At 36.5% G+C, this 24,882-nt stretch overlaps 1 protein-coding gene across 1 annotated transcript; it reads left to right on the top strand.

Moving 5' to 3' along the window:
• Positions 1-795: 795 nt before the first annotated feature.
• On the top strand, positions 796-1,274 carry LOC120224478 (40S ribosomal protein S15-like). The gene has a single exon (XM_039222709.1). The coding sequence runs from the start codon at positions 826-828 to the stop codon at positions 1,180-1,182; it is 357 nt and encodes a 118-aa protein (XP_039078640.1). The 5' UTR covers positions 796-825; the 3' UTR covers positions 1,183-1,274.
• Positions 1,275-24,882: the final 23,608 nt, after the last annotated feature.

Genomic DNA, 24,882 nt, shown 5'->3' with positions numbered 1-24,882 from the left:
TTTAAAACAGTTTTGAGTATTATTCACACTTTCAGTGATACGGTCAATGCCTTGCGTCTTATGTTTTTTGTACCCATTGAGGTGAAGTCTTTGGATTTGGGATCTAGTGCAGAAAAAAATTTGCTCTGATTTATATTCTATAGTTTTTCCCTTTCATACCAAACTTCTATGGTATTTTTCTCTGCTAGTATTGGGTATCCATTTGTTCCATGCTCTATTGTAACGCAGGCATATACCTCAGAGATAATACAGTTTTGGTTTGAGACCACTGCAGTTATGCAAATATGGTGTTAAAGTGGGTGAGATGAATTGTTGGGTTTTTCAGTGCATTGAAAATTTATGTTTATACTATGCTGTGCAATAAAATTAAGGGTGCGATAGCATTGTGCCTAGAAACAATGTATCTTTGCTTAAAAAATAGTCCTTCCCTTGGGGCACCTGGGGCACCCTTAGTCGGTTAAGCGTCCGACTTTCGCTTAGGTCATGATCTCGCGGTTCGTGGGTTCGAGCCCCGCGTCGGGCTCTGTGCTGACTGCCGGCTCAGAGCCTGGAGCCTGTTTCAGTCTGTGACTCCCTCTCTCTCTGACCCTCCCCTGCTCACGCTGTCTCTCTCTCTCTCTCCTAGAAATAAATAATACATTTAAAAAATTAAAAAAAAAAAAAGAATGCAACAGATTTTCTGTACGTTGATTTTGTATCCTGCAACTNTAAATAAAAATATTAAAAAAAAAAATAGTCCTTCCCGAAGAGTTGACAAGATGGTAGAAGTAGAGCAACAGAAGGAAGTTCACCTGTTGAAGCTTGGACCTCCAGCAGCTGCTGAGCATGTCCTATCAACAGCTGACGCAGCTGCACAGTGTCTTTCAGCAGCAGAGGCTGAATTGGAGTGTGCAGAGGAAGCAGCACTCACTGCTGAAGCAACCACACAAGGCTACGAAGGAGGCCTCCCTAATGGAGAAGCCCAAGGTAGTTAAGGCCCACCTTCAGGACATGATCATCGTGCCTGAGACGGCAGGCAACATGGTGGGTGTCTACAATGGCAAGGCCTCCAACCAGGTGGAAATCAAGCCTGAGATGATTGGCCACTACTTGGGTGAGTTCTCCCTCACCACTAAGCTTGTGAAGCATGGTAAGCCCCCCATCGGAGCCACCCACTCCTCCAACTTTGTCCCTCTGAGGTAGCCTATTTGGCCAATAAAGGCACGGAGTTTTCTGAAAGAAAGAAATAATTCATGGATAATAAAAAGAGTGCTAGTCATCATTGGGGCTTTCATCATGTCATAATCTTGGTGTGGATGGAGAGTCATGCCTCGATGTTGATGGCTGCTGACTGACCAGGGTGTTGGTTGCTGGAGTCTGGGGTGGCTGTGGCAATTTCTTAGAAAAGACACCAGTGGAATTTGCTGCATCAATTGACTCTTCCTTTCATGAATGATTTCTCTGTGGCATGCTATGCTGTTTGATAGGATTTTACCCACAGTAGAACTTCTTTCAAAATTGGAGTCAGCCCTCTCAAAGCCTGCTGCCTCTTTACCAACTCAGTTTACAGAATATTCTAAATCCATTGTTGTCATTTCAACAATCTCCACAGCATCCTCACCAGGAGTAGATTCCATCTCAAGAACCACTTTTGTGCTCATACATAAGAAACAACTCCTCAGCCATTAAAGTTTTATCATGAGATTGCAGCAATTCAGTCCCATCTCCAGGCTCCACTTCTAATTCTGGTTTACTGTTTCTACCACATCTGGGGTCAGAACACATACAACGTTTATCAGTTAAGTTTGCCATTTTAAAGGGCATGGTTTTCAGTGCTCCAAAACAATTATAATAGTAACATCGAAGATCACTGACCACAGATCACCATAACAAATATAATAATAATGAAAAAGTTTGAAATATTGTGATAATTACCAAAATGTGACAAAGAGACACAAAGTGAGCAAATCCTGTTGGAAAAGTGATGCTGGTAGACTTGTTCACTGCAGAGTTGCCGCAAAACTTTACTTTGTAAAGAAAAATGCAGTATCTGCAAAGTGCAATGAAGCAAAATGCAATAAAAAGGAGGTATGCTGGGGGGTGCCTCAGTGGCTTGGTGGGTTAAGCATCTGATTCTGGATCTCAGCTCAAGTCATAATCTCACAATTCGTGAGCTCAAGCCCCACATTCGGCTCTGCAGTGACAGCATAGAGCCTGCTTGGAATTGTCTCTCCTCTCACTCTCACTCTCTCTGTGTCCCCCTTCCCCCACCACATGCATGTATGTGCATTCTCTCTCTCAAAATAAATAAATAAACTTAAAAAGAGGTATGCTTATATATGACTTGAACTGATGACTTTTTCTCCTAGAGCACTTCTGTTTTGAAACTCTAAACTATTAATTTATCTGTGTGATAGCTTTTGTTTCCCAGAATCTCCAACATTCCATTGCTCTTGAGCCATAATATTGATGACAAAATCCTAAGATTCTATTTTTAACCCTTACCTGTTTCCTCTTGATAAACTGACTGGTTACCAGTAATAAACAGGTTTGGTTAGAATGGTATTAAAGATGAATCTGTTTTAATACATCCAGGAACAGATACATAATTGAATATGTAAATTCCATTTCCACATGAGCCTTGTTTTTGGAGTCATGTGCTGCATATGAGAAAAAGGCAAAATGATTAGTGGCAGGGTCTAGTATGCAGTGGGATCGATGCTTTGTGCTGAACATTCTGGTGATAAATGCTAAATCTGACATGTGTCTGTGGTTTTGCCCCATTACAGTTGGCATTCTGAAACTTCCAGAATCTGTGTGATATTCCATAAAGAACATGGGCTTTTGACTCTGACAAATCTGAATATGATTCTAAATTCCCTACTAATTAACTGTGAGGCTCTGGGCTAGTTGTTGAATCATTCCAAGCTTTATATACTTTCTCAGAATGTTAAAATAAAAATGTCTTCATGCATGATCATGAAACATCTTAACATGTGCCTTTACAGTGAACCTGGTTTAATATTTGTAGGGGGCTACAGAGTAGGTCTAAATCCCTGTATGTCTCACAGTGGTACCACACACACACAAACTAATGTAAAGGATCTTGGAATGATATTGTCAAATGTTAAATCCCTCACTCTGTAGGAAGAGGAAAGAAAAGAATCTCAGAAAATTAACCTACCTGAAAAGTAAGGTTGCTTTTCATCAATTCAAAAGGTGAAAATACACTAGATTTATCATTAGGGATGATTTAGGAATACCATTATCTAAATAACCAGTGTAAACTTTATTTGCAGAAATCGTATCCTCCAAACAGAAAACTATATTATTTTTCTCCTTTTTTAGTTACTGAAGTGTTCATTCCTTGACATTCTTTAACAATATCTAATTCTTAAGAAAATAATATGTAAAAAATGAGATTAAAATAGAATATGAATTATATTCAGCCTTTTAAAATGTCTGTGCTTGCATGAACTCACAACGCACACACACACACACACACACACACACACACACACACACAACTTGCAAGAATGCTTTTTGGTGTTCTGTGATGGCTAAGAAAAATGAATGTGTTTGGGAATTACTGCTCAGTAGTTTAGAAAATGGGATTTAAGATTGGTTTAAACACTGTGATAAAGACCTTTCAATCCTTTTCCCTCTTGTTTTATATAGTTTCATTTTTTTTAATAATCTTTTTTTTTTTTTGGTCCAACAGTATACCCTAGGTAGATATTTACATGTTTGACATAATGAAACAATGTCATTACTCTGTTCTAAAAAATTCCCAGTGTAATAATAAGCCAAATAACTTCTCACCTGCTACAAATATCTGTGTCAAAAGGAAGGAGAGTTGCATAGACTGGAGCTATTTCCTACTCCTCATACCTCCATATCTGGATGTCTTTTTTCATAGTGTAAGCTATAAATTGAATGGCATAATTTGATGATGGACATAGAACTGTATATTAGTTTTTATTTTGACAAAATCATTAAACATCACATAGGTTGAAAAATGAATCACGAGGCCCTAAGCCTGCCTTAGAAGATTGCACTTCATAAACTGAATTGCTCACATGGGCAACGTTTTGGTGGAAGTTATAGATTTTCTAGCATATCTCTGATAGATAGGACTAATATAACTTCAATAAAAACTCTGGATATGTCAATATAAAATTTTCCCTACCATTGAAAGATGTAAGATACTCCAGCTAATAAATCGGACGACAACCTATTCCTTAAGGTATACTAACATACATATTGGGTTACAACGAGCAACAAAATCATTGAGGTAATAAACCACAGCCACAGAGGGGCCATTGGAGAAGGTTTCTTTCCATTGCAAGAGCCAAGCATGATGTCCGTAGGTATGAAATCACTCCCCCCCCCGAATGTTAATTTTCAATAATTGATTCAGCTATATGTGCAATGATTTAGAACTACATATAAACGATACCTGAATGCCATATATGCATTTATATTTATGACACTTCACATGAATTATATCCCATAAACTAGTGGTGATGTGAAAATTCATTAGGGACCTTCAACTGTGAAACAAACCAGTAATGCATCTTGAGTTTAATGTAGCAGTTAGTCCAAGATATATAAGCTTCACACCTAAAAATCTGGTTAGGTAGCAGTAATGGTTTTGGGTGGATGTGTAGAGTGTCATCAGATGAGGTCTTAGATGCTAGGTAAACTAAAAAGCACAACCATAAAAATGGTCTAATGTATGCATTTCTTCAAAATGTTGCGGTTGCTTGAGACTGTATATTATTTAGCTTTACAGGTCTTGATATCATTACTTCAAAATTAAAGGTGATAATGAATATCTCCCAAGAAGGCTAAGGGGGGTTAAATTTTGAAGCAAGAAGTACAATTTTTGGTAGCTAAGAGATGTTAGTTTCCTTGTCTCACCCATGCTAGTCACTTTTCATCTTTAGAGTGGATACTACTTTGGATGCTATACTTTATTTGTGATCCATTGTTTTCTATTTCATTTTTTATGGGACGTAAATCACCCCCTTGTCTCTTTGTATTAGTCAAGGTTCTCTAGAGAACAGAACTAAGAGGGTTTGTGTAGTTTGTGTACACGTGTGTGTGTGTGTGTGTGTGTGTTTTATTTATAATTATGTTAAGGAACTGGCTCACAGAGTTATAGACGTTGGTAAATTAAGAATCTGCAATTCAAGTCCAGAGGTTATCTACTGGCAGAATTCCCTCTTGCTTGTGGGAGGTCAAACTTTGTTTAATTAATGTTTTCAACTGATTAGATGAGGCCCATCACATTATGGAGATCAGTCTACTTTATTCAAAGTTCATCACTTCAGATGTCAGTTACATCACAAAACAACTCATGGTAACATACAGAATGTTTTACCACATATCCAGTGCTACGTTCCAGCTGAGTTGACACATAAATGTAACTATCCCACCTGTCATTCAGAAACATATTGAAATGTCTCCTCATCAAATAGTGTTCTTCTTTGCCCAGAATTCTACTCCTTGGCAAAGAAGAACACTGTTTGATGAGGAGTCAACCTTACTAGATTTTGTTAAATGATGACAGCAGGTTTTAAAATAGACATTCTGGAAACAAATTAAATTTGTATAAAATACATTTAATAGGAAGGAGGTTGATTTTATTTTTAATCTTTGTAGGTTCTAGTCTGACACTTTGATTTTCAGAGGTCTAAATTTACATCATATCAAATATATTAAAAAGCTTTAAAATGTCAGTTTTTATAATAGATTGGAAGACTTTTTATAGTTAACTTTTCTAATAATTTGGCCATAAGTAACTTATTTAGTTTAAAATTGAATATCCTTTTCAGGAAACATTGGTACCCATATAACAGCTATTGCAAAGTAAGAAAATTTAACCTACAATATGTTTTCAATATGACGGGTATTTTTGATGGCTAATTTAACAATTTATTTATTTAAAAATTAATGGTTTTTCTTAGTGCTATCTTTTTAGGCACTTAAATAATTTATTCGTATTAGTGATTTTACATTTTCCATGTTATTTAACCTCTTTTGCTTAATATCTGTATTTGAAAATTGAGGATATTAGTGAAAGTCTCTTAGGGAGGTCACAGGGAATAGTTTGGGGAAAAACTAGCACAAGACTTTGAATCAGAAAATGTTGTGTTTTTATTTCTTCAAAACGAGATATATTTCTCTTTGTAGAGAACTAAGGAGATTCAAAATATCTGTCTAAGTCTTTGAAATTCTTCTGGGTGGCAGGCATGATGATGACCATGATGAGTAGGAAAACTCAACTATTTTTCTCTGCATCTGAAGAAAACATCTATCATGTTCTCTGTTATCTCCCCTAACCATGGACCCTGAATGAATACAACTCTTCACTCCTCTAGAAATTGAGACCAGGGATATTATTTATCTTTCTGACTAATTCCTCCTTTAATTCTAAAATAGGCATCAAACAAATTTATTATTGACAGTGGTTTGGAATATATTCTATAGATAGTTTAAATCTTTCCATATGAGATAGAAGCACAGTAATCACCCTCTGATCCCAAGACTGATCTTAGAAAGCAATTAAGATTAAAGATGAGACTTAAGTGACTCTAATTTTTTCTCAACAGCTATGATAGGTATTTGCCCCTCAAATTTGATGGCATTATGTCCTAGAAAACACACCTATTTAGAAAATATTCCAACACCCCCCAAAATCACTTTCTAGACTTAATTTTGGTGAAAGACCACATATTGGAGTTATATTGTTGCCAATCTTATTATTCCTCATAACAAAAAAACATCAATTGACAAGGTAACTCTATTATTCATTGCTTCTGTTGTTCTGCCTAACTCATAGTTTAATATGATTACTCTCAACACTTTGAAATTCAGTTTAACAAACTGAACTCATGTTGGATGTTGTAGGAATCAAAAGGCATTCAAGAGTTAGGGATATGTCAACTATCATAAAATAGAATTGAAGAGATTAATATCTCAATGCTCTCTGGGATTTTAACCTTTAGGGATATAATGAAATGAAACCACACCACAAAACAATGTGCATACATCTGTATTACACTTTACATGTAAAAGTGCTCTAAACACTTAATGAAAATATAACGAGAGAAATGAGATTGGTTTCTATCTTTGGTAGGCAGAATGTTTTCCCTCCAAAGACGCCCATGTAATCATCCCCAGAAACTGTGAATATATTACCTTGCATAGCAAAAGAAACTATTCTTTGAAGATGTGGTTATATCAAGGATCTTGACATGGAAAGATTATCTATGATTAATCTGGTTGGTCTAATGTAATTACAGAGGGATTTTAAGAGGGTCAGAATCAGCAAGATAGTTGACGATGCTACACTGCTGCCTTTGAATGGGGAGGAAAAGAACAGAAACCAAGGGATTCAGGTCAACTTTAGAATAGACAAAGACAAGGAAATTATTCTCCTTTAGAGCTTCCAGAATGAAAGCAGTCCTACCAACACCTTGATTTTAGCCCAGTGAGATTTCTGACCTATAGAACCTTCAGATAATTGATTCATGTTGTTCTAAGCCAGGAAATTTATGTTAACTTATTGTAGAAGCAAGAAGAAATAAATACATCAACCAAGAAAAATTTCAGAAAAACTGGTGTTTCTCTGAACATAAACATGAGATTCCAAAGACAGACTAGCAAAATGAAGTATCTATTTGTCATCTTGAACTAAGGAGAAGGGCATAGACATCTGAGATTTCAGAGAGAAAAAAAGCAATTCACAAGAATATGAAAAAGTAAATTTTTGATAAACAAATGTTTGTGGGCACATATAGAAACAATGGGGCATAGAGAGGAATTTTAACAGATTCTGCTAAATTCCTCCCCTTCTAACCTGATGGTTTCCCTGGGGAATTCTACCAGACATTTAAAACAGAATTAATCCCAATTCTTCTCAAGCTATTCCAAAAAATAGAAGTCGAAGGAAAACTCCCGGACTCATTTTATGAAGCCAGCATCACTCTGATTCCAAAGCCAGACAGAGATCCAGCAAAAAAAGAGAACTATAGGCCAATATCCTTGATGAATACGGATGCAAAAATTCTCAACAAGATCCTTGCAAATCGAATCCAGCAGCATATCAAAAGAATCATCCACCAAGATCAAGTGGGATTCATTCCTGGGTTACAGGGCTGGTTCAACATTCGCAAATCAATCAATGTGATACATCATATCAATAAAAGAAAAGATAAAAACCATATGATCCTGTCAATAGATGCAGAAAAAGCATTTGACAAAATACAGCATCCCTTCTTAATAAAGACTCTCGAGAAAGTTGGGATAGAAGGAACCTACTTAAACATCATCAAAGCCATCTATGAGAAGCCTTCAGCTAACATCATCCTCAACGGGGAAAAACTGAGAGCTTTCCCCCTGAGATCAGGAACACGACAGGGATGTCCACTCTCACCACTGTTGTTTAACATAGTGCTGGAAGTCCTAGCATCAGCCATCAGACAACAAAAGGAAATCAAAGGCATCAGAATTGGCAAAGAGGAAGTCAAACTTTCACTCTTCGCAGATGACATGATACTCTACATAGAAAACCCGACAGACTCCACCAGAAGCCTACTAGAACTGATCCAAGAATTCAGCCAAGTTGCAGGGTACAAAATCAACGTACAGAAATCGGTTGCATTTTTATACACCAATAATGAAGCAACAGAAAGAGAAATCAAGAAACTGATCCCATTCACAATTGCACAAAAAACCATAAAATACCTCGGAATAAACCTAACCAAGGATACAAGAGATCTGTATGATGAAAACTATAGAAAACTTATGAAGGAAATTGAAGAAGACACAAAGAAATGGAAAAACATTCCATGCTCATGGATAGGAAGAATAAATATAGTTAAGATGTCATTACTACCTAAAGCACTCTACACATTCAATGCAATTCCAATCAAAATTGCACCAGCATACTTCTCAAAACTAGAACAAACTATCCAAAAATTTGTATGGAACCACAAAAGACCCCGAATAGCCAAAGTAATACTGAAAAATAAAACCAAAACGGGAGGTATCACCATCCCAGACTTCAGCCTCTACTACAAAGCTGTCATCCTCAAGACAGTATGGTATTGGCACAAAAACAGACACATAGACCAATGGAACAGAATTGAGAACTCAGAAGTGGACCCAAAAGTATACAGCCAACTGATCTTTGACAAAGCAGGAAAGAATATCCAATGGAAAAAAGACAGCCTTTTTAACAGATGGTGTTGGGAGAACTGGACAGCAACATGCAGAAGAATGAAACTAGATCATTTTCTCACACCATGCACAAAAATCAACTCAAAATGGATAAAGGACCTGAACGTGAGACAGGAAACTATCAACACCCTAGAGGAGAAAGCAGGAAACAACCTCCTTGACCTCCACCGCAGCAACTTCTTACTTGACACATCCCCAAAAGCAAGGGAATCAAGAGCAAAAATAAACTGTTGGGACCTCATCAAGATTAAAAGCTTCTGCACAGCCAAGGAAACAACCCAGAAAATTAATAGGCAACCAACGGAATGGGAAAAGATAGTTGCAAATGACATATCAGATAAAGGGTTAATATCCAGAATCTATAAGGAACTCACCAAACTACACGCCCGAAAAACAAACAACCCAGTGAAGAAATGGGCAGAAGACATGAACAGACACTTCTCCAAAGAGGACATCCAGATGGCCAACAGACACATGAAACGATGCTCAGCATCCCTCCTCATCAGGGAAATACAAATCAAAACCACACTGAGATACCACCTCACGCCAGTCAGAGTGGCTAAAATGAGCAAATCAGAGAACTCTAGATGCTGGCGAGGATGTGGAGAAACGGGCACCCTCCTACACTGTTGGTGGGAATGTAAACTGGTACAGCCCCTCTGGAAAACAGTGTGGAGGTTCCTCAGGAAACTAACAATAGAACTCCCTTATGACCCAGCAATAGCACTGCTAGGAATTTACCCAAGGGATACAGAAATGCTGAGGCATAGGAGCACATGTACCCCAATGTTCATAGCAGCACTCTCCACAATAGCTAAAACATGGAAAGAGCCTAAGTGTCCATCAACAGATGAATGGATCAAGAAGATGTGGTTTATCTATACCATGGAATACTACATGGCAATGAGAAACAATGAAATCTGGCCATGTGTAGCAACATGGATGGACCTTGAGGGTGTTATGCTGAGCGAAATAAGTCAGGCAGAGAAGGACAAATATCATATCTTTGCACGTATAGGAGGATTAGGAGGAACTTGACGGAGGAACAAGGGGGAGAAGAAGGGCGGAAATGGTGGGGGAAAGGGAGAGAGGCAAACCATGAGATACTCTTGAATGCTGACAAAAACTGAGGACTGATGGATGTGGGGGGGAGGGGGGATGGGCATGGAGGAGGGCACTTGTGGGGATGAGCACTGAGTGTTCTGTGGAAACTAATTTGACAATAAACTATTTGTAAAAAAAAAAAAATTCCTCCCCGTCTACCATACATATTTCATGTTATACTATAGTTACCTATGGTGATAACCGACTTTCTGGAGCAGTTCCCTTATATAAATTCTTTTAGGCAGGTAGGGGGAAGGTCAGTTTCTTCCTGAGTCTTTTGTGCTTGATTAGTTTCAGCTTGAAATAATCTGCCTGCAAAGAGGCACCTCTAGGGGCACCTCATTCTGTATCCCAACACTGGCATTTAAGGCGAGTTTTCTGTAGATAGAATGTAGAGAGATATAATTACTGCCATCAAAGAAGAGTATGTTTAATACATCCAAACAATATAGTATGAAAGATGAAGGAGGCAGAGGGGAATTTGTAGGATAAAGGCAGTCTGGTATTCAGCATTTTTCATTTCCATTTATTCAGTGGAAAGCCATTGAACACTGGGATTTATACATTCACCCACCTATATCCACACATTCATGCGCGCGTGAACACACACACACACACACATTCACATACACAAATATGTGCAAATTGCATAATCTATATAAAGTCCTAGTGATTGAGTGGTCATCTCATTGAGCTTCCTTGCTATTACTATGCCATTCATCAGTTTGGGTTATTCTTGTTTTGTTGTTGTTACCATTTCCATTATTATTTTGCAAATGAGTCCTTTTAGACACTAATGAGAGGTAACTAAAAATGGTGAACCAAATGCTAACAATTGCTTTCAATATCCTGGAGCTATATGGGAAGGAAACAGGCAAAAGTCAGAATATTTATGTGTATAACATTGTTAAATTTTTTTCCTGCCTTATGTTCCTCAAGAATAGACTGATGCTACCAAATGCTCCCTGAGATGCTTATTTTAGACATTAAAAGATACAATGCATTCGTATCATGTAGGTGGATAAGAAGGGGAACAAGAAAGAGGGAGAGAAATAAAATACTAATATTCATTAAATACATATCAGTGCAGTGACTTATACTGTGTTTGTTTCTCAACAAAATGCTTTTTTGATAAAATTTAGTTTTTCATTTCCCTAGTAAACTTGCTCTTCTGAAGAAATGACAGAGTTGCTCATCAGGGAAATTTTGGTATCTGTTTACAAATAGATGTTTAATTTTATGGCTGAAACTTTATCCTAGTAAGCAAAAGTAAAAAAAAGTAAACAATAAGTTGTAGACTTTTTCTGTGAAATGAGTTGATTCTGGGTCACTACAACTCTCTTATCCCTACCATATGTCGATTTAGAGGAAAAAAATTTCAAAATAAGCTGAAATTATTTTCCATTGACAAAACTAAAATGACACATTTTAAAGCATGAATTCATAATTCTGTTGCAAACAACAACAATGATAAACATTCCAAACTACTAGGGTTCTGAACAATTCAACATCATGGTTGAGTTAGCACTCTAAACTTCCAAAAGAATGACTGACAAATTTTACCCAGGCTAGTGTTTTGCTATTCATTTTGTGTAGGGATTAAAAAGGAACTGAGAATTAGCTAAAATGACCTAAAATAGACAGATTCAAAGAAGAGACAACTTTGAATCTGCCTAAACATAAAACATGGCATAAGAGCAGAGGGTGTTTTAATTCTATTAAACACAGTGTCTTCAGTGGGAAAATTGAACTGGTCAGGGCTCGTCAGATAGTATTAAGTGAAAGAAGATGGCTAATGGCATGTCACAGAGATCGATGTGTGGCCCACCTCTGTCCACCTATAGGCATGGCTTCCCATCACAATGGACAGATGTGTAAATCACAGAAAATTGGAAAGAATAGTCAACTGCCAAGAGGAATTGTGGAGAAGCAAGTTCCTTCGAAATGTGGATGCATTGCCACTCTGAGATTTTCAGTTTATAGCAAAGACTATAAAACAAAAGAGTTTTATAGTGTTATGCAAACACCCTATTTGCATAAGCGATTGCATTACAATGCTTCATTATGAAAACTGATTATATATTGACCTGTACTTTGTTTTCAGTTATTGAAGTTAATGCAATTGGCACATGGAAATACTAGATATTAACATGTAGGTCCTAGTCATTAACTGTTTAGAAGATACTGTTATTAAATGAGTAATATTAGCCTCCACTGTTGCTTTTCATTTTATTGTACCTTAATATCCTTGTAATAACTTTTAAGGATGGCAGCAGTGCTCCTTCAGATGTGAAGACTGAATTTCAGGGATCTTGTCACTTGCTGATGTTAATGCTACTAAAGTAATAGAGTTGAAATTCCAATCTCAGTTTATCTTATCTCTGAGCTTAGGGTTTTTAACAACTAAGTATAAATATACTTACACATACATACAAACAGCCTATCCTGTAAATGTATGTACATATACGTGTATGTATGTGTATATCTATCTACCTTTCTATACATACACCATTGGTTTGAATTATTCTTATATATCTTTTAGAATTGCCCCTCGCCAGAGCCATTTGAGGCAGTGATAGGCACTATTCTTCAGGTGAGAATAGAGTGGCCTTGGACAAGGAGTGCACTCAGGTAACAGGAAGAAGCTGAAAGAATGAAAAATTGCTTAAGTTTATTTCTACTATGAGAAGGTAAAAAGAACCAAGGTTGCAATTTAGAGCCCCATGTATCTTTCAAAGCATTCTAAGAGGCACATTAAAGCCAAAGTGAGAAATTGATAAGGTATCTTACTGAAGTAGTCAGAATTTCCAGATTGAGGAGAATAAGCCAATAAACCAATCTTTAGTTCTTTACAGATGCCAAAATCTCATCCTTTGCCACTGACACAATCCATTGTTTTTAAATACAAGGCAGTTTTCCTAAATGCGGCAGTATTTTTTTTTCAAGTAAGTACTGTATAAGTGTGATTAGGTCTATGAATATATGTCAAGATACCTAGCTCTATAATATAGATGCATAAATTCTCTGTAATGTAGAGACTTTCTCTTGGTGGAGTGATGATGCAGAAAAGACATTGAAATTCTGCAAGTGATAGCCTTGGGTTCAAATCCTAATTCTTATTGAGTTTTACCATTTTCATTTTCATAATGAAATTGGCACCTGCGTGGCTCTGTAAGTTAAGCATTCAACTCTTGGTGATCGCATGGTTTGTGAGTTCAAGCCCTGCATTAGTATCTCTGCTATCAGTGCAGAGCTGGCTTCAGATCCTGTCTCCCTCTCTCTGCCCCTCCCCACCCTCAAAAATAAATAATCATTTTAAAAAATGGTATTACATAACACTTAGGATTCTTGTGAATGAAGAGCTAAAGATGCATAAAGTCTCACAATAATGACAGGTCTTATTAGGGCCTCAAAGTTCCTTTTCTCTCATCATCCCCAGTCTGGCTCATATCATACAGGGGTTTCAGGTGATATGTGGAAAGATATATTTCTTGGTCCAGAGTAGGAGTATGTAGCAGCAGATGATAATTTAAAGTCATCCAAAGGCGAATGAAATAACAGTACGTTAAATGTGTGCTGTCAGCAGGACCTACATTGAATTACCTCTGACTTCTATTGTGAGTTGAATTATTATGCAACAGCATCTATCTGTGTGCCTGAAACACCCTGGACAGGCCATATTTTGTATTGAAATCTACATCTGAACTTTTGGCCACATGCTATGTCCTGGGTATGTACCACCTTCTGTCTCTGGGCACAGAGACATAAAACGTGGTTCTTATTTTTGAGAACTTTAGAATATGGAGGCAGAGATATATGAGACTTAGTATGACAGTTAAATATATTATTTTAAATATTAAAATAAAGTTGAGCCTAAAGTTCTTTGTGAACCAAACTTATCCTTTGATAATTTAGAGTAGACCATTTTATCTCTCAAAATCCTGCATTGCTCACAAGTTTACTCAAGGTTAAAGTAAAAATTCTGATAAGACCATATCTAATTGTTTTTCTGTCTAACTTTATGACTCCTGTCTCTTATTCTTTCCTTCTGCATACTCTAATCCAGCTTTTTTGTTGTTCCTCAAACATGGCACACGTTCCCCTTCCTGAGGTTTTTTTACTTCCTTGCCTACACTACTCTTTCTTAACTGTCATTTGTTTTACCCCTCCAGCTCCTTGAAGTCTGTTTTTACATATCACCTTCTCATTGAGGCCATCTTATTGACCATCCTTTTGAAAACTCCTACCTATCCAATTCCCTTTTCTTTCTTTCCCACTAGAACACAAGATTCACAAGGACAGAAATCCCTGTTTTATTTGTTAAAGTATTCTAAGCACATATAATGGCACCTGGTACAAAGCTGACATTGAGTTAATATTTGTAGAATGAAAGAGCAACAACTTTGACTGTGGAAATTGTATATTTCTTCATAGGGAGGAATAAAATTGATCAGGATCTTGCAAATGGAAGAAGATTAGCCAGTTGAAGAAAGTAATGCTCTCAGGTAGAAAAAATAATGTGAATATACAATGTCTTTGTTTGGATATTAGTAAATACAAAGTTTTTTTTAGGAGGAGAGGATGTGGTTAAAGCAAGATCAAACTGGAACAATAATCCAGTGTCTTATACATCAAATTTGGGAGCTAACTTTTTAGCCTCAGACATTTCTTTAAGGTTTTAAGCAGAAGTTATATCAGATCCATGTTTAAGTGATAGCCTTCATGACATTGGTAGAATGATGACGCTTTAGAAAACAGTGATGATTCAAACTGGACCAATGATGGTGAAAATGAAGAGAAGTTAGCAGAATTAAATAACTTTTCTGATAGAGGCTCAACAGAATTTGGCAATTTAATGGATACAGGAAACAAAGGAAAGGGATGAATTGAGAAATTGGAAATTTTTCTTGGCTAAAGAAGTGGCTATCCAGTAATATGATTGAAGAACATAGAGACTATAACATGAGAATCAGTAGATAATAGGTTCAATTTTACACATGGAGTAAGTAAAGCATATAGCAGAGGAATTGAAAAAAATCAATTTGCATAAAATTCTGAAGCTCAAGGGAAAGAGAATTTAGAGATACAATTAATATTAATTTATATATACAGAGCAGATAGAGGCGTGGGTATGGATACAATCAATGAATGAAAGATGGAATTAAGAGAATGATCAGGAGACATCTCTGGAGAATAATAAACATTCACAAAAAGACCATGAATAAGTATTATGGCAGATCCATATAAAGAGTCATGGAAGAGCAGAGGAAGGAATGTATAATGAGAGTTTTTTAAGGAAAATCTTCACAGAGGAGATCTCAAGACTCAGAAAGAGAGGGATTTTGCTCAAAGAGCATTTCAGACAAAGACATATAATTTTGCTTGTAAATATAATAACTTAGGGGTACTTTACTGTAGCTCATAGACAAGGTCATGGGTCTGGAGACAGACATTAAGACAAAAAAGTTAGCCTGTCTTATAAAACCCCTACACAAACTGGTTACTGTCCTAAAAAAGAAGTCATTGCTTTCTGTTTTATGTGTTGAGCTTGTAACAAACTTTAAAATAAGAATGAAGTAGTAATAATAGTAATATTTATGTTTTGAAAAGATAACGCAGTAACTTTAAGATTGATGCACTGAGAGCGGAATCAGGGAGCCAAAAATTAAGAGAGATAATAATAATTATCTCTGGCAGAGGGAAGAAGGGAGAAAAGAATATATTTGAGAAATGTTGGAGTGAATAGGCACTACTCCTAGGACTGAAAACATGAACTATTATGGTAGGTAAGGGGAAGCAAGAATTGGAAATAGCTACAACTTAGTCCAATATTTGAATAAATATTCTATTTATTAATGCCAGGAAAAATAAATTTTTATTTTATTTTTAAAATAAAATTGAAATAAAGTTTGGATTAAACAGATACTTAGAGTTGTGAATTCGCAGTTTCCATTAGTTGGTATGAATTCAAGCAAGTTATAGGAATCAGACAATATTAAACTTAGGTGTTCTGACTCACAGCATTAATGGCATACTATGTGTGTATTCATCGGACATGTGCATTATAACTTTTCATATTAGTGAAATTCTTATGGAATTCACAAAGATTACTTTGGCTCATCACTTTTCATGATGTGGGGAGCTTAAGTTGTCAAATGTAAAAACAACTTTGAATCATAAGTTATCATTAAAATCTTTACTTCATGATGTGATAGAGGGTCTATTATCATACTAAATCTCTCACTTGCAATGACCATAAAATAGTTTTTGAAGGCATCAGAAAGCAAACCAAGATACAGGAGAAAAGGAGAGTGCATTGAGTTGAACCCAGTATTTGCCTCTATTTTTTTTTTTTTAAATATTTTCATTTATTTCTATGAGAGAGAGAGACAGCGTGAGCAGGGGAGGGTCAGAGAGAGAGAGGGAGTCACAGACTGAAACAATGCCTCTATTTTTTTTTAATGTTTATTTATTTTGGGGAGACAGAGCACAGGTGGAGGAGGAACAGAGAGAGCAGGAGATGCAGAATCCAAAGCAGGCTCCAAATCTGAGCTGTCAACACAGAGCCCAACATGGAGCTTGAACCCATGAACCATGAGATATGACTAGAGCTGAAGTTGCATGCTTAACTGACTGAGCCACCCAGGCACCCCTGCCGCTATTTTTATACGTTCTTTTTCTATCTTAGTGCATTTCCTGATTCTCAGAGTGAGGCACAGAAATGAAAGTTGTACCTCAGAGCTTGTAGTGGTCTTCTAGGGCTGGGAAAACACCCCCCAAATACGAATGGAGGATTCCAAGTCTTCTATGTCTTGAGGAATAAAGATCAATCTGTTATTTTGTTCAGTTTGATCACACATTTGCCAACTTACAAATTCAAGGATTAAGAGGTAAAAAAGTTTTTTAATGATTATTTTTGAGAGATAGAGCACAACTTTGGGAGGGGCAGAGACAGAGAAGGAGACAGAATCTGAAACAGGCTCCAGTCTCTGAGCTGTCAGCCAGAACCTGACACAGGGTTCCGACTTGGCAACGGTGAGATTATGACCCGAGCTGAAGTCGGATGCTTAACCAACTGAGCCATCCAGGTGCTCCAGAAGTGAAAATTTTTGTAGAAGACTGAGGTTTAGAAGTTAAAAAGCCTAGCAGTTGGCAGCCTCACAATGGTAAGGAAGGAAAACAAACTCTAGTATCTTCTGGGGACCACAAGCCCTGGTAAACTCATGAGGCTTTCAATTTCAATCCTAGAACAACCTAATTCTAGGAGTTAAAGCATGCAGGAAGTGGAACAGTCTAAAACTCCATCCTGAGTTAATTTACCTATTAATTGGATCAAGACATTCAGACAATGGTCCAATAATCTCCCAGACAAACAAAAGCTCAATCATCTCTGAGGGAAGATAGCACCATTCTTACTCTGTGCTTTTACATTTACATTGTGACGTTTGATCAAAGATTACCAGGCAGAGACTTACACTTTCTCTAAGATACAGAAAGCTGCAGGAGAAGTTGCTCCTCTCTTAGCAATTCCAGTATTCTGGATAACTCACAAAATCATGTTTGTAAATCCTAACAGAGAACTAAGAATGTGAAGAAATCTGATTAACTAAAAATTGAGTGTTGAGCCCATCCTAGGAAAGAAGAAACTCATGGCTGCTGCCACCCTTAGTGGAGCAGTGGAAAAGGGAAAAAAAGAAAAAATCACTATAGATGTGACTTAAAAGAAAAAAAACTCCTTAACTTTCAATGAATTTTTAAAGTTCAAGGGTGAACTGACATGGCAACTTAGAATCCCTAAGAGCCACAGACAGAAAAGACAATCCACCCTCATCTGACAAGTCTTTTCACCAAGTGCTTTCAGGATAGAACTGTAACAGGAAAGGTAGTCAGGCCAAGAGAGTCTGAGGTGGGGGGTTTCTTGCAGGAAGCTCTGCCCTCATATTTCTGCCCTCACATCTGTACTTTAGCAGGTTTGCTTTTCCATTCTCAAGCTGCTTTACCATTACAGAAACCCTCTGCCTCAATAGTGTAAGGGCTTGGATTCCTCCAGGGTTTCTTTCTCTTCTCTAGCTCTGTTAATACTTATCAGTGGGCACTGAAGTGATTCCAATGACTGTGACAAACCATTAAGACTCTCAGAACCTAAAGCCTACCAAAGGAAGGCTAATGATTCCACCCTCCATTTGAAAACTATAATGCACTAACCCTAAAGAATGGAAAACAAAGCCCAAATACAGACCAATAGATCGACCAGTCCTCCACACAAGCAGCCTGACAAAAGAAGAGATGTTTCCTTTTCTGTATATAAATCTTCCTTTTACACATCGAACTGTTATTTAACCCAGTCTAGCATCCATCTACAACTACTAAAAAAAAAAAGAGAGAGAGAGACTTTTACTTTTAGCCATGATGAGGCAGTGAAGGCTAGTTTTCCCAGAAATATGGAAAATAAGGCGATGCCTACAGTTGCCCAAACTTACTGCCTATAGAAAGTTTCCAAGTCATGGTGAAAGGAGGAAGAATTTAGGAAAATCCTGTCAGGCTAAGAGTTAAGAAGACAGGGTTGGGAACAAAAGCAAATCAAGTTTGCTGGGCAGAGTATCAGAGAGCAGATAGCTTCCCAAAGGTGGACAACAGAGATCTGTAGAGTTTCCTCTTATGTTCAATTGAGTACTGGTAGCACACAGATATAAGGAAACTAATGACAGCTAGCATAGAACAATTTAAAAGATTCAGAGGGAACAATGCCCAGAAATTTCATGGTACCAGAAATAAAGTCTTTTCCCACCAGTCGAAGTGAAAAAACTCATCATTTACAGGACAGCAAATGGAATACAGAAAAGGGTCATGTCTCAGCAGTGAATGAAAACTAACTCTAGAGTAAATGCTGACTGGTCTCACTTAAAAAAAGAAAAAAAAGAAAAAAGTTGAAAGGACAATTCAGAATATCAGAATGTTCTAAGTAGCGTTGTCACATCCAAGAATACATGATATATAATAGAGTACAATGGATTTAAATTGGCCAAGATCTGACACAAATGATACAATTAGTTGGCTAATGCAATAAAAGTGAAATAAACTGTATTCCATATGCTTAATAAACTAGAGGAACAATTGGACATGTTAATTGAAGACATAAAAAATAGAACCAAATCAATCTTTAGACATTAGGCTTATAATACTTGAAACGGAAAATGTATTGAGTGTGATGATCAACATATTATATATTGCAAAGATGAACAAAATGGAAGACATAGCAAAGGAATCTATTGAAGATGAAAAAACAAAAGGAGAATCAGTGATAAAATGAGTCATTGACCCAAAAGTAAAAAAGAAACAAATCTGAAAAATAGAAAAGAAAGAGGAAGATAGTAGATTTAAACTCAATTGTATTAATAATCACTTTAAATGTATATGGTTTAGAAATCCATTTTAAAAGTAGAGATGGTCAGAGTTGATTCAAAAGAAGAAAAGCAAGACCTAAGTATATACTGCCTATAAAAAAAATCCCCTTAAATATAAAGACACATACAGATCAAATCTGTACATATTGTATAACTCCACTGGTATAAATTTTTAATTGGCAAAATTAATATATGTTCAGATGTCATAGAGTTTTCTTTAGGGGTTATGACGACTGGGATAGAGCATAAAGGAAGTTTTTGGGGCACCAGTAATGTACAAATTTGATCTGCATTGTGACAGGTATTTTCACTTTTTTAAAGTTTATTTATTTATTTTGATGGAGAGCAAGCATGAACAGAGGAGGGGCAGAGAGAGGGAGAGAGAGAGAGAGAGAGAGAGAGAGAGAGGGAATCAGAAGCAGGCTCTGCGCTCTGTTAGTGTGTAGTGTGATGTAAAACTTGATCTCAGGAACCGTAAGGTCATGATCTAAGCCAGAATCAAGAGTCTTCCACTTAACTGGCTGAGCCACCCAGGTGCCCCAAGTATATTCACTTTTCAATAATTAATTGACTTAATCCATTTATTAGTTGTGCACATTTTCTGAATATGATTTATTACACCAAAATGCATATCCAAAAAAAGATATTCAGAATCAGATTTTCTCAAAAAATGTCATTGAATATTTTTATTTGATAGAATATACATAGTCACATAAAAAACTGTAAAGGCATATAAAGTTAAACTCTAGGGAGACATATTTACCATTTTGTTTCTGAAAAATAAAATCTTTTAGGTAGAGTTTGTAAGGCTTTGAAAAAAATACAATGGCTATTTTCTTCATAAAAAGCATTAGCACAGTGATATAGTAATTCAATATGAAAAAAATGATAGAGAGAATTTAGTGCCATAGGTGAAAAGCTGTATGTCTTTGCAAAGTATAAATATCATGATACACATCTAATCACAAAAACGGCTTCCATATACCCTCCCTCCATTAAACACTTTAATTTCAAACTGAATAAAGCACTCTGACTGAAAGAATAATTTTGCATTTATATGTCCGATGCTCTTTTTTCTCTTCTTTTTATTAACTAATGCACAGTTTGGGTTAAAATGCTTTCTATCTTTTAAAGTTGCACAAATTATTTTGGATATCGCCAGAGTTAAAAATGCATGCCAACATTAAAAAGAGAGAGAGAGAGAGAGAAGAGAGGAATAATGTTGCTGAATGTTTCATGATCAGCATTTCCAGTTATGTCTGCATGTAAATACAAATGACACCCTGTCTCTGATTATGGACTGAGTCTTACACACTTGAACAGCCTTGGCTTCCTCATGCTAATTTCTGCCCTGTGTGAAATCCCATAAATGTCACATCTGCCACAGTCCCTTTCCCAGTCTAACATATGCTTTCAATAGAACTAAATATTCATCATTATCAAATGAGAAAATGTATGTGGAAGTGCCTTGAAAACTATAAACCACTGAAGAAATAGATATAACCGTCTGTTGTTACTGAGGGGGCTTTGGCTTCTGACTTAGCAAATTAGGACTATAGGGAATTCCTGGAAGAAGAGGAATTTTGTTTACTGAGAGAGAAAAACTTACTTCACAAGTAATTCTCAGAGACCAGGTTGGGACAGAGCCACTTCTGGGGCTGAAGGGTGTCAGGGAGCGTCAATTTGTACCATGCATTTTCTCCCTGGAGACTGAGGAAGTTTTGAGTAGAGGGGAGGAGAAACCCAAGGAAAGAGATCGCTTTCTCTTCTAGTTCCAGCCAGGAAGTTTTGAGTATGGCATCTTATAAACCTTGTTCGGTGGGTCTTTGCTTAAAGATAAAGCCAAAATATGTATGACAAAGTCATTAGAAAATGACTCGGGCTTTACTGAACTCTGAACCCAGGAGACCATTAGCCTTCATTTTTCTAAATAAAATCATTCTGTTTAATCTGCTCTTCCTAAATGTAAGCCTTCCCCTTTCCTTCACCGACACCCTCCCCATTCCAACAAATAGAGATATTTAACACGCAGGAAGGAAGATGATCAGGCAATTAAGGCATTTAGATATCATTAGGTGCTCAAACTGCGTCTTCCTGTTATTGCACATTTCCTATCTCAGTAGATGAAATATCTGAAAACAATCATTGCAATGAAGAACTTTAAGTAAAATCAGATATAAGCAACTAAAATCTTGAGAAGCACTGAAGCTTCATGAATAATTCTTGAATAGCGTGGTGTGAATGCTGCCTTGCTCAACTCAGACTCTTTCAAGATGTTAGTTTCATGTTTTATTTAAGCCCAACATAAATGTTAACGTGGTCCTCATCAGATTCCTTTTATCTAACTGTGAAGACTGATGTGTTGATGTTGTAATATGGGAAGAGGGCCTTGGGGATAGACTTTAAATGCCCATCCAGGTACTCTGTGAGGAGTCACAAATTTATTTTCTAGGAACTCAGTTGTAAATTTGTCTGTCTTAGAGCACCACATTGGCAGACACATCTGTGATCAGTGTGAGTGCATCTTCTATTGTCCAGTTTGTAATCTAGATATGTTTTATGGAGATATAACTGAAGAAACATCATTATATGTAATATTTTCCTGAAAAGATTCAGCAAAGCAAGTGACCAATAAATTGTAGGTAATGCAAACATTAATCAAAGAGAATGTCGTTAAAAGCTTTCTATAGCAGAGTCTCCATTGAGAAAGAAAACTAATCTAACTATTGGCCTATCTTCATTATAAATTGTTACTATTATGATTATTTTATGATTCTACCAGTCAATAGTTCTCATGGGATATTTAAGTCCCTGAGTTACTTACAAATTAAATTTTGGACCTCAAGTCATTTGTAAATCAATTAGTTGTTTGTTTCTTAGTTCAAAATCTGCTTTCAGCTAAAGTGTTCTATTTGGTAATTAGGGCCCCTGGCTATTCCAAATGGTGTATTGCCATTACATTTGAACGTTGGTTAGAAGGTGGAACAAAGAAGACATTTTCATGATCCCTGTAGTTGGATCATTTTTACCAAAATATAATTCCATCAGTGTCATGCGTTATTTTATGGAAACATGATAAGGGCAATGCAGATTTTTATGTGGCACTTAAAAAAACAAAAACAAAAAAAGTGAAACTAATATCTGAAAAGATTTTACCTTTATCAATGCAGCATTTACACGCATTGTCCTTAAATGATTTTTCTAGGATTTCCTAGAGTGGGAGTCTTCTGACTACCATATATGTATCAAGAGAGTGGCTCAAGCGGCCTCTGAGCAGTTCTTCCCAGAATACAGCTTAGTAGGATGTAGTAGTATATGTTACACATATAGGATGCTAACAAAATTTAAGTGGATAGCCCCTAAAGTTAAATTCTTTATTTTTGGTGAGTGAAGAGTGTTCTTACAGTCCAGGGACCAACTATATTAACAATATATTGTACTATAGAGCATCTAGCCAGAATAGGTCGTTTAATTACATTTTGCATAAAAGAAGTCCTTTGTTGTGATAATGATTGTCTTCCAACGGTTATTTAGTCTGAGCTAACTCTTGCATTTCAACTATGGCCAAATATTTGACTCCATGTACCATGACTTAAAATGTGGTTTTCATTTGATTGAACTTTACAAGAGTGCAAAAGGATTTGGAATCCAATATGTCAAAACAGACCATCTGCCTAAGCGTTTGAAGCCAGTGAGGTGGAATGTTTTGGTCCGTGTTCAATTATTATATGAAAATTGACCAATCTCTTCTTATGCCTCTTTATTGTCCAGAGATAGAAAGCACACTCTTGTAGAAGTTAGATGAATTTATCAGTCTAATGGGCTATATCCAAGTGCAAGTCAAGGAAAGTACTCTTTATTATCATTAATAATAATAATAAATCATAATAGCCTCTAATATATATTTAGGACTAATTTTGGACTTCATAGTTTTATAAACATTTCACCTACACACATCTAACCATCACGACAACCATACCACTTTGGGACTATGATAATTCAAATTTTCCAAATGAGACAACTCAGGCACAGAGAAATCAAGTAATTTATCCAAGGTCACATAAACAGAAGCTGTAGATCTTAGATTTGAAATTAGGGACATCTCACTCCAATGTAGTGGTCAAGCATTTGAACTGTTCCTATTTTACCTCACTTTGCTGCACAGCTACATAGAATAATATTAGAATTTGGTCTGAAAATGGTTGAGATATTTGAAACTATTCGTCATCAGTAGTGGGGTCAATAAAATGTTCAAGGTATCATAGTTGAAATTTTCTTTGAATATGTGCTTGATTTGTGGGTCATTCAGGTCACAGAATAGAACACAATGGGAGGGCTGACACTCTCTCCTTATTTCTGCTCTTGCTCGTTACGTGAACTTAAGCAATTCCCTTGACCTCTTTCAACTGCAGCATCCTCATCTTTAAAAATGAAGAGACCAGACTAAATTATTTCTAATTTCTTTCCAGCTCTGACCTTTTGTTTCTAGAAAACCAGATCCTTTACATTCATGAAGGGACAGAGACAAAAACAATAGTAATAAAAATAAATATGTGTAAATACCCTTATAGATTTTGTTAACCTTGTACTCCATAGATAGCATCTCCATTGCATTGTTTGATATATCATCATGCATTTTTCCCCTCAGCCCTGGTTGACACATGCTAATTAGAAGAAAAATGCCTTCCTAAGTGAAGGGGGGACTCTTCATCTTCCACTTCACCATTATGACTCCTGGGCTCAAAGAAAGATTTTATGGGCATTTTATAATATGCTACTGTTGTAACCTATTGACCTTGTCTCCGGCACTTTATTTTCTGTCTTCAGCTTCAATATTCATTAGCAACACTGTGACAAAAAGGAACATGAATGGCATGAGGAAGTTGAACCCTACTTGGGCTAATAGAATGTTGCTTGTGCTTACACATGGTAATGTTGCATAGCTATTTGATGTTTCCATATGAAGGCCTGATTTCAAAGGACTGTGAAAATATGCAGAGACTTCATGTGAACATCACATTTAAAGGCAAATACATTTTTAAAAATAACAATAAAAGCAGAATTTAGTTCTCCATCCCAAGTTAAACCTTTATTATGTGTCACATATATTATTTGGGGCTGGTATGGAGCATGACATACTAAATGT

This window comes from Hyaena hyaena, unplaced genomic scaffold (assembly GCF_003009895.1).
Source record: "Hyaena hyaena isolate Hyena2069 unplaced genomic scaffold, ASM300989v1 scaffold_1179, whole genome shotgun sequence".
NCBI lineage: Eukaryota > Metazoa > Chordata > Mammalia > Carnivora > Hyaenidae > Hyaena > Hyaena hyaena.
The sequence above is the reverse complement of the archived record's forward strand: the minus strand, read 5'-3'. Positions and strand labels throughout refer to the sequence as shown.